The sequence below is a fragment of the Aulostomus chinensis genome, chromosome 4, assembly GCF_037954235.1.
Source record: "Aulostomus chinensis isolate RoL2024-O1b breed Wild chromosome 4, RoL_Achi_v1.0, whole genome shotgun sequence".
In the NCBI taxonomy this organism is placed as follows: domain Eukaryota; kingdom Metazoa; phylum Chordata; class Actinopteri; order Syngnathiformes; family Aulostomidae; genus Aulostomus; species Aulostomus chinensis.
This window is the reverse complement of record NC_141323.1, coordinates 6,153,816-6,165,000: the sequence shown is the minus strand read 5'-3', so window position 1 is coordinate 6,165,000 and position 11,185 is coordinate 6,153,816. Positions and strand designations below refer to the sequence as shown.

The 11,185-nt window shown below is 48.2% G+C and overlaps 2 protein-coding genes across 2 annotated transcripts in view; one reads left to right on the top strand and one right to left on the bottom strand.

Annotated features, from left to right (window-relative positions):
- Positions 1-4,455, top strand: part of il17ra1a (interleukin 17 receptor A1a) — a 13,988-nt gene extending 9,533 nt beyond the window's left edge. Inside the window, exons 6-11 of the mRNA XM_086201274.1 lie at positions 410-457; positions 534-688; positions 1,290-1,364; positions 1,497-1,566; positions 1,717-1,827; positions 1,903-4,455. Of these exons, the coding sequence (XP_086057400.1) occupies positions 410-457; positions 534-688; positions 1,290-1,364; positions 1,497-1,566; positions 1,717-1,827; positions 1,903-3,347 (1,904 nt within the window). The 3' untranslated portion in view covers positions 3,348-4,455. The remainder of the gene's footprint in view (positions 1-409; positions 458-533; positions 689-1,289; positions 1,365-1,496; positions 1,567-1,716; positions 1,828-1,902) is intronic.
- A 1,910-nt stretch (positions 4,456-6,365) lies between these two features.
- Positions 6,366-11,073, bottom strand: tmem121b (transmembrane protein 121B). Its single transcript, XM_086201271.1, has one exon. The coding sequence runs from the start codon at positions 10,938-10,940 to the stop codon at positions 9,777-9,779; it is 1,164 nt and encodes a 387-aa protein (XP_086057397.1). The 5' UTR covers positions 10,941-11,073; the 3' UTR covers positions 6,366-9,776.
- Between the last annotated feature and the right edge of the window lie 112 nt (positions 11,074-11,185).

Below are 11,185 nucleotides of genomic sequence, written 5' to 3'. Positions count from 1 at the left end.
ACATATAGGTATATATGTATGTTTGCATTTATGTTTGTATTTTTGTGTATGTGTGCATTTATGTTTGTAAACGTGTATATATGTGTTTATGTATATGTATGCATTTATATGTGAATATATATTTATACACATTTTTATGTGTATATTTACGTGTGTATATTATTTTATGTGTGTAAATGATCTCTATCTGCATATATGTGTATATACATACATGTATATACATTTATATTTCTGTGTATATGTATACACATGCACATATATATTTATATCTATGTATACACACACACATATGTGTTCATAGTTACATGTATAAATGTTTACATTTACATGTAAATACACGTACTCATATATTTATGTGTGTATTTGTATGGTTTTATTTCTCTTTATTTGACTCTCCTCCATTTCTCAGATTGTCAAAACCCCAAAATGCAGATGACCCAGTTCTGCGTGGAGAGAGGTGAGTGACTGATGTTGTCTGTCACCGTGGTTACACCGTCAGACCCTCCTCACGTTTTCTCGTTCCTGCGCTACAGGAAGTCTCTGGCAGCCCAACATCAGTCTCGCTCAGGTCACAGCAGACGGGGAGAGAAGTGCCCTGACAGTCAGCTTCAGACCTGACCGGCTCTGTGACGAGTACATCGTCATTGTTAACGGCTGCAACGTTCAGCATGTGGACCAAACGTACAATGTAAGAGCTCATCACCGTCATCATGCTTCTCTGTTCTAGCAGCACAGTTGTGGATGTCACACAGTAGATGAACACATTTCCCTTTTCACCAATCTGACCCAGATCATCAGCGTCGGAGCTCATTACAGCATCCTGTGGTTTCTTACCTAGATTTTTGCCCCAGTTATGTTTTTTACAGGAAACCCAAGTATTCTGCCTCTATCTGTGCTACCACTGAAGAAGAAGGCCGCTCATTATGCAGTTGCATCCAACTTTAGAGAGATCTGAGGCCTGTCGTATCCGTAGTTGAAGTCTGCGTGCTCTGGCATTTATGAGGATATCCACCCTCGTTAATGCTGCCTATGCTTCACTCTGCCATGCAAGATGAATATCTAAAGGCTTCGGAAGTCCTCAGCCTTACTGTCTGAGGGTATAGTGTAACAGTTATGAACTGCGATGGGATCACATGTTTCATTAGCAAGTCTGTGCTCACCGCAACTCTTGACTGTTGCTTCGTTAAACGCCAGTCTACCCCAAAAAACACTCCTCTAACTTGACTGCTTAACTCATATTCAATAAAAAGTGCGGCCAAAGTCCTTTACTGATCAACTCTCCTCTCCAGGTCAACCAGACGACCCTGAACGCAACATTTAGCCTGGATCTATGGCCGCGAACCTGCTGCCAGTTTTATGTTGAGGTGAATGTTTGCAGATCCACTCTTATCACCTTTGAGCTGCTGTGTGTGTTGTCTCACTGCTCATATGTCTGTGCTCTCCATGATTTCATTTAATGTACCTTCATTTTAAAAGAACTTTATTCTTCATTGCAGATAAAACCACTTTTCCCACCATGTGGTCAAGACTGTACCCGTCGACAGAGAACTCTGGATATTTGTCCTGGTATGGAATACTAGTAATTGTTATCGTGGTTGTCAAGTCTCATCCTGACTGACCCACGAGTTACCAGCATTGTCCCAAAGCTTAGCCAGGGTTGGTCTCCTGACTCTCTGTCGTGATGCTAATAAATGAACTGTGTTTTGACTCTTAAAGCAAACCCAACAGAGTCCCCTGATCATCCTCAGTACACATTTGTTGCCCTCAATCTGGTGGTGCTCTTTCTGGTGATGGCAGTTATTGCGTGCATCCACTGCAGGAAGCCAGGTAAGCCCCTTGCACGTTTTCCATTCTGACTCATTAACAAAGAAGGATCTTCGTAGTAAACCTTTATTCTTTCAGGCAAACCCGGTGTTGCTGCAACACCTGTGGGAGATGAGAAAACAAAGCCACAGCAGCTGATTGGACAAACCCCCAAAGTGCTGGTGATCTACTCCCAAGACCACCGTCTGTATAGAGATGTAGTACTGACGCTGTGCGCCTTCCTCCAAGCCAAGTGTGGCACCAAGGTGCTGGTAGACCTGCTGGACACCACCTTAGTCAGCATGGTCGGAGGCATCCGCTGGTTGGAGTGGCAACGGCAGCAGCTGAAAAATCCCTCAGACAAAATCTTGGTGCTTTGCTCGCGAGGGGTTCAGGCTAAGTGGAGGGCCATGTGTGGTCAAAGCCCGGTGACACTGAAGGAAGACATTCTCTCCCCAACAGACGACATGCTCACTCCCTTCCTCAATCTCTTCCTACCAGACATGCACCAAGCAGGCATGCATGGCAAGTACATGGTGGCTTACTTCAATGACATCAGCAGCGAACACGACATTCCATCAATTTTTGACATTGCTGCAAAGTACAAGTTGATGAAGCATTTTGAGGAGCTCTACTTCCGGATTCTAGACATTGAGAAGTATCAGCCAGGTCAGGTCAACCACATCAAGGGCATTGGTGGGGATGAATATTTCAACTGCCCCTCAGGTCGAGCCCTGAAGAACGCCATTGAAACCTTCCAGGCCTACCAGTTGGATAATCCTGATTGGTTTGAGAAGGAGTGTGTGAACAGTGAGGAGCAGGTAACAACCGAGGCCAACCTGCTCATTGACCAGTTACAGATACCCTCAGTCCTTGAGTGTCTCCCTCTAATCAGAGATGGGCCTCCTGCTTCCATCCAGGAGGTAGATATCAGGGAAAATGGCAACAGTGTGCAGGTCTTAACCCCTGAAGTGAACCCAGAGTGCCAGACGTCAGAACTTATACCATTGGTGAACAACCCGAATGTCCTGTTGATCGATCAGCTGTATCCTCACAGCCCACAGTCTGTCTATGTAGTTGAGCCTGTTTTAAACGAAGCAGCACGATCAAGAGAGTTTTTCATCACAGCGAAACACAAAGATCAACAGATTCCTACAGAGCACGAGGAAGAGTGTTCTTTGCTGCCTCTGAGTCAAATATATGACAGTCAGATTCCTGCAGAGCAGGAGGAAGAGGGTTCTTTGCCTATGGCCCAAATACACGATCAAGCATACTACAGTTGCTCGGCCCAGTCCCTGACCACAAACCATCCTCAGTCATCAAGTATTAGCATGCAGAATGAGCACTCCCCTCTCGAGACCAGCTACGCTCAGAATGTGGAGGTAGAGGAGTACGAGATTCTGGAGCCCAGGGGAAAGGGTCCTAACAGTGAATCTGATCAAGGCTACATCTCTGAAATGTCATCCCAATATGAGCATACCGAGAATCCACTGGTGGCTCTGGCAAGGCTGCAGGAGGAGCTGTTTGAGGAAAGTCTCATATAGTCAAGTGTTGACATTGGTCCTGAGGGATCCTGGTACCCAGAGTCCATCCATAGCACAGAGCCTGGACATCACCTGACAGACAGCACCATAAGCACCTGGAAGAAGGAAGGTACAAGAGCTCCAAAGCTGCTATAATGGGCCAAAGGACTTGTAACATGTCAAGTGATACAATGTAAGTATGTTGATAACTGCAAATAATAACCTTTGAATGATCCAAGTATTAATGCAAGAAATCTGTGTATCTGTCTAAGATGTTGGACTCAAAACCTTCAAGTTTACAGAGCAATTGAGATGGTAGGACACGTTCTGGAATGATCCATGTCAAACCGCCATCTCTGTCAGTGCAGTGTGAAGTCTGGGGTCTTGGGGAGTCGAGGGTCTGAGATGAGAGTCAGAATGATTGAGATGATTGACTGACTCATGACGGACAGGACTGTGGATACCTTTTGAGATGAAAGACAAAGACAGACTGAAAAGCTCAAAAGCGCTGAGACAGAGATATTCAGATGTAAGACAAAATTCTCCCAACATCAAAACTCTGGATCGCTTTGATGTTGGCTGTTCTGTGTGCTTATCAAAGCAGTCAGAGATTAAAGTTGACGAGATGACGGGCCAAACTTCGGACGCACGATGACAACCACTATGACTGAGATCAGAGTCAGGGATTGTCAGGGGTTTTGTGATATCACACAATGACTCCACCCCTAAAACAAGGGGTGCTGCGCCGCTGGATCAAATTTGGATAAAACAGATGAAACGCCGGTAAAAATGACCCTTTTCCCTCCCTAGAACCATCAATGGACTGCGGCTGTGTACTTGTAAAGTTCTTGCCCACACTCCCGCTGTTATTAATTGCCGCTTTTGCCATTTTATGTGTAATACGTGCAATTAAACTGCAAAAGGGGAAAGGTGTTCGTCTCATAATGTCTTCTAATTTCTTACCGTTATTGTTTTTATTGAATAGGAGAGTGGCCCACATCTTTTTTATCAAAGCTGACAGAGCAAGTAAATTTCTCTTGGAGAAGCCAAGTGCTGGCTTACATCACAGCTTCACCTCTGTGTTCATGTCATTGTATTTTGTTTGTCAATAAATATCTTTATCATTCTGGATGGGAAAAAAATGGGTCTTTGCCTCAGGGTCAGTTGTCCTTCATAACAAAGGAGTCTTTTTGTGCAGTTCCTCAGCTTTATTTCAAGTCTCAACCACGTAATACTGTGTCTTACATCTACAGTACATAGATTGGATTATATCAGTACAGATATACAGCACACAACTTTACAGTACGAGGAGAGTGCTATCTGTAACAACAGCAATTTGTTTCCCTGTAAACACATTTGAAGAAAAGGAAAAAAAAGACAGGAGAGTTCAAATTCCACACATTTTCCATGGCACAGAGGCTAAAATAGAAAAGAATAGCATGACTGGTTCCTTGGAATATCCATGTCCATAAAAGCAGAGTCCTTTGGTAGTCTGAGTTGAAGTATCACGTGCCAGCTCGTGCAGATTAAAGGCCCACTCTTCCTCGGTTTAGAATAAAATCTCAGTAAACGATCTTTTATGTATGAAAACTGAGAAACGTTGTGTGCAAATCCAAATTAAGATTGTTTGACAGCTTCTCCCACTGCATAGGATACATACGCAAAGGTTAAGTAGACTACTAGCGTAAGGAAACTATATAAAATAGTATAAAATATAACATTTGACATACTTTGGCAAGGTATGAGAAGCAACAAAGAGAAACTGCTCTCAGTGCTACGGGGGAGAAATAAAGGCCAGAGAAGCACTGAAGCAGTGGACGCGTCAGCAGCAGCAGCAGCAGGTCTGGATCTGGGATTCAGTGAGGCTCTCTGCCCCTCAGCAGAGGTCAAACGCCAGGGTCCACTACCCAGCAGCCCCCTGGTCGTTGTGAGATAACGTCAAAGACAAAACTACCTTGTCAAACACGTCACACGGTGGACATCAGCACGACTGAACCAACCCGCACGAGGAACATTCATGTGGTTAAAAGTGAAGTGGTTTTCGATATCGCATGACAGCATGAAAATGACTGAACGAACCCTGTGAACGTCAAACCAAACCACCGGGCAGAGGTCAAAGGTCATTAACCAAGGGAACCAAGAGGACCTCCCCTTTTTGCAATGTGGGTCAGTCCCAGTCACCTGCTATCCCATAATGCTTTGAGAGGCACTTACATCCCATAGTACACACTAAGGGCTAATGCTAGCATGGTGGGGGAATGAGCGCTACAACCTGGAAATAAGTTAGCATTGTCGATAGCCTGCTGCCTCAACGAGACAATGTCTTTTGAGTTTTTTGCTGGAAGGTTGGTGGTTAGCAAAACCTCAGTGCAACTCAATGTTTTGCTCTATGATCTAAAATACATCAGTAAATGGCGCTCCTCATAATTGTGTAGCGTTTTTATACGACCAAAAAATGGTGGTCGCTAACAAGTAGCGACAGCGGACAATAGCGATGGTCACGGACATGAAACATCATCACGCCAAATCTGAAGGGTAGCACTTTACACTGGTGGCACATTAATGAGGGTTAGTCGTGCTTAATTAACTATTATTTAACGGTTAACTTATTTACCTAGTAATCATTCACTGATGGCGCTCATGGTAACATTACAGGTTACAGCAAAGTTGAATGAAAAAGCTGGAGGAGGTTGAAGTGGGATTAGGGGGATACATGTACCCCCGCAACAGTAGGGGTCACAAAGTGTTAGTAAATGGTTAATTATGCTTAAGGTATACTTATTCAGTGCTGATGTATTACATTATACTATAATATGGTATCGAGCATTTGGTATTGTACTCCTTCTCCAGTTTAATATTTCAGTTTCTGTGGAATGATTATAAACATTAGCATGTATTTATGGTCAAAAAGCTTCTAGTTTGAGCTCCACAGGTCAAGAATCCAGACACTTTGGTCACTGAAAGAAACAAGCATCACCCCCACCCTCACCCCCTCCCCACCCACTGGAGCGCCCACTCTGTTGTGACTGGACAGCTACTCAGAGTGTGTTGGAAAAGCCCCACCCCTTACCATAAATGGAGTTTACCTCCTGACGCAGCGTCCATGGTTGAGGCGCAGATGTGGGGACAGTTACAATTCCATTTAGGCTCCTTATGATGCGTTAAGGGGCATCACGCCTGGTACCAAGCGAGCCTGCCCACATCAAAATAACCACGTCTTCTCATTTCCCAGTTTCTGTGTTAGCAGGAAGAGGTGTAAATAGTTATAATACATAGAACAGTGACAGAATAGCTGTTCATTACATGGCCCCTTTAATGTGCCCTGACTGTAAAGTGTCACCAACCAAGGAGGCATGAAGCTAGTTGTGTTTATGTTGAAGTCCCCTGTTTAACGCTAGCCTAACGTTAGCTTGACATTTGAGTCACTATTCTAATGCATAAGAAATGAAGATCGAAGTCCTCTAAAATTTTATGAGCCAAAGAGATGATTTGATCAATGATCCAAGGTCCAGTGTAAAAGCCCCACTGGTCCTTGGCTGAAGGACCCCGTGGAGGCGCCAACGCCGTCAGTGTGGCGTCGCCCTCATCTGAACAGCTGCTTGCTGCTGCTGGAACCAGGTGGAGGAGAGCAGGGATGCGGCTGCGACACAAAGGCAAAGAAAAACAGTATGGCTGGAGAAGTCACCTGTGGATTCCTCACTGTGAGCCAAACACAGAGCCAACACACACCGCCGCCACGTGAGTAGGAGTCTTAAGATCTACGATCGCAGCAGCCGGACACCTCGATCTCTTTTGGAGAGAAACCTGACATGTGATCATCCCAACCAGCGACTCCACTGACATATTTACTTCCTGGGCCGTGATAAACCGATAGCTGGTTTCAACAGACTTTATTTAATATATTTTCAACACTAACAGAATCTTTCGCCCCAGAATAGACTGAGGACCTATCAGCAATAGTGGTAGTTTATGAATGATCCCCCCCAAAAAAAGAGTTTTTTGTTGTTTTTTTTTAGAAGAAAGAGAGACCAGCAGTCGGACAGAGATCTTTGTAGAGGTGTAAAGTAGTAAAACAGTAGCACAGCCAACCGGACCGACGGGAGCCTCGTTGGCCGGGCGTCTATTTGAAAAGGGCTGTAGAAAACCTGTTTGTCATGGCACTATTGGATCTTTATGCATGGCATTAACGTGTAACCACACACGCACACACACACACACACACACACACACACACACACACACACACACACACACCTATACTACACACACACACCTATACTACTCTCAGCACCAGCACAGACCAGCAGACGACACCGCCATCAAATGAAGACACTAATGTACATGAGTGGGTGGAGTCAAAGAGGATTCCTCAAAGTGCACCTTCAACACACTTGACCTGCTGTCCCTCTCTGTGGCCTGATTCAGACTGAACAAGCACACACACACACACACGAACACGCACACGCACACACACACACAACTAGGTCCAATACGTTACAGTTCATTGTCCATTCATTGCAGGCTCTTGCAGGTGTAGTTGAATGTAGCACCTGGAGTTCTGGTCCTGGGGGGGGGCTCTGTAAGGCTGGCACAGATGATGCGTTCCAGACATGTCCAAAAATTGGAAAAATCTATTAACCTGTTTAGTAAATGTCCTCAGCCTAAAAATGTAGAAGTTTAAAAAACTAAAAAATAAAACACAAAGATTAGTCAAGTTCCGTCTCACGGGTGTGGCCACGGTGAAACTGCACCGGTCTGAACCCTTGGAGCGTTCAGTCGAGAATCTACCGAGTCTCCTTTTTGCATCACATGATGTTAAATCCAATCGAGCCGGTCGGCGGCTGGAACGGTGAACGGTTAAAGCTGGAAGCTCCCAGTGTGTGTGTGGCTAATACCTTGAGGTCATCAGAGACGATTCTTGGCCTTCACACGACGCCACGACACAGAAACTGGAGGCGGCAGCTTCCTGTCCGGCCTCCGCCGCATCAACTGGAGGGCGTTTGTTTCATGCCAGATTGACAGCACAGAGGGGCCTTGATGCATCTTGAGAAATCTAAAACAACACACGTATTGATGCGTTTGCTGATGCGTACGGGATCGATGGCGGCAGCCAGCGAGCGGCAGCTGCTCCGGTGCCTCCAGCAGCTACCAGGAGCCCGAAATAACAAGTAAGTGGGTTTGGCGTGATTGTTTACTGACACGCATGTGAGGGGCCACTTCACCCGGTTCACGCCTCTGGTTTCTGCCCGAGCCGGTGCAATGGAGGGGAGTGTGTAGGTGCTCTCAGCTCTCAGGAAGCATCTGTCTGTGTTCGTTGCCCCCGGTTACGCTGCATCACCCACCAAATACATCCGAGTTTTAGATAAGAACGAAAAATATTCACAGCTCTCCCCTCAAAAAAGGAAACACTGGAAAATTCAAAAGTCAAGTCGAGGATAACTCAGTTTAGGATTTGATTTTCACCAATTCAGGACTCAAGTCTGATTTAGGGCTGCGAGATCTGGAAACGTTTCCAATTGGGATTATTTGATATCGCCATGGTGATGCCTCAAGCCCTGCCTTCCTCTTGGGCTTCCAATCTCAACCGCGACTCACCTTCGACCCTGACAGGGAGAGTTGTGTTTGGGGAAAACAAAGAGAAGAGGGCGGCGCTTGAGATGGATCGTTATTGCCATCGTTAACGAGCTGCTAATAACCAGGTTACCAATCATGAGGGCAGATTTTAGTCATTTCTTCGTCTGAAGGCCGTCAGCAGAGCGCGGCCTGTTCACCGCCACCTCAGTGTTCAACCATCAGAGCAGGAAGTGTAAAGGCACTAATTCTTAATCAAACAATGGCGCCGTTTACAATCATAAATAATAGTTTTTAATCGCTGTGGAATCTCGAGGAGCTACGACAGTCCCGGTTCTGTGAGCGGAAAGCTGGAAGCTCCATCAACACTCCTGCTCGCCTCCATTGCGCAGGCTGCCTTGCTCACTGGGGCCCGGGGCCCCCAAAAGGCGCCTGTTCACCCTGTTAATACTATGGACATTAGGTTGACATGATGCATGGTAACTTCAACACAACTGCGGTGACTCATCTGGTGCTGGGGAGTGATGGGTGGAGGAGGGCGGGGTTCCGGGGTGAGGTGACCCTCTTTTCTTCTTCTCTGTGGCGAATTTGTGTAGTTTTCTAGTGTCGCTAAACTGTTGTTGTCCCATAGTTCCAGGAGCCTGCGCTTGTGATGCAGCTGAGCCCAGTCTGGGTTTAGAGGGTCAGGTTAAGACCAGTGCCTGGACCCGCACGTGACCTGCGCCAGAGCCACAGGGCATGCAGATGTTGAGGGTGTCACGTGCACCTGACACCCGCACATTTTCCAATTTCCAGATGTGTCAGGAACTCGACTTCTACCGCCATAACCGTAGACACTGGACCTGGACCCGGACCCGGACCCGGACCCGGACCCGCCCTCTAGGACTGAGTGACGGCCAGGGTGTTGACGTAACCGTGCGGACACATGTCGTTCTCGGAGACGCAGTGCGAGAACTGGGCCGGGTTGGTACCGCCGGCCAGCCTCCGCACCCCCCGCACCGCCACGCACTGCTCCACCAGCTCCAGGAATTTACACGCCAAGAAGAAGATGTTTTTGAACATGAACACCGACACCGGCATCTTGTAGACGTAGACCTGGAAGCAGCGGACCACCAGCAGGGGGGCGTTGACCACCAGGCCCGAGCAGAAGCGGGCCCACAGCCACCGGCAGCGCAGCTCCGACGCGGTCAGCTCGTAGAGCCAGACCACCGGGACCGCCAGCGCCACGAAGTAGACGGTGACCACGGTGTACTTCAGGTAGGCGGCAGGGATCTCGTTCCTCAGCAGCATCTCCAGCAGGGTGAAGCTGTCCAGCAGGTCCAGGCAGGTGCCCAGGAAGCAGCTCTGGGAGCGGTGCCGCGTCGCCCCGTTCAGGTCCTCGATGATGGAGTTGATGAGGCAAAAGAGCAGAGGGGCGGACAGCAGCACGACGATCTTGAACCCCGTCACCCCGCACGGGACCTTGAGGGCGATCAGGTCAAGGATGGAGGTCTCCAGGATCAGGACCACCTTAGGCGTGCAGGCGATGACGTAGATGAGCCAGGCCAGGTAGGCGTAGGTGAACTCCCCGAGGTTGCAGCCGAAGATGGAGCTCTTCTGGTGGAAGCCGCAGGCCCGCTCCCTCTTGCTCCGCGCGTTCTTCATGAAGAAGATGCCCCAGCCCGAGAGCACCACCAGGTCCGTGGCGATCCACGAGCACCAGTACAGGTCGGTGAAGATGATGAGATAGAAGTCCAGGACGCCCCCCTGGAAGGTGAGCAGCAGGAAGCACAGCGCCTTGTACAGCAGGCTCCTCTTGGACCGGTGCGCCAGCAGGGGGGCGCTCTGCATGAACTCCGCCGATGTCATGATGGAGACCAGCGGCTGGATGCTGCCGCTCTCCTCCGGGTTGATGCTGCTGCTGCTGCCGGTCCGGGTGCCCCGCCTCCTGCTCAGCAGCCGTCCGGGTTCCGGAGAAGAGGAGTCGGAGGAGTCTGGACAAACGCTGGCTTCGGACTGGTGGTGCTGGGCCTTCGGGTTGTCGCCGGCAGTTTCTGAGATCATCGTACTGGAGCGGTCGCCTCCCTCTCTCCCCCCCCCTCGTCTCCTTCCCGAGGCTTTTAAAGACGGAGGAGGCGGCGTTCCTAAATCAAGGCGCGGATTCTGATGGAGGATTGGACCTCTGATGGGGGGCAGCGGCGTGCATGCAGGCGGTAGCGCCGGGGGCCCCCGGGGGGGTTGGGCCCCCATTTACACTTCTGGCTCTAAAAACATGAAGAGATCCTGAACGGCACCTTGCAAATACACCG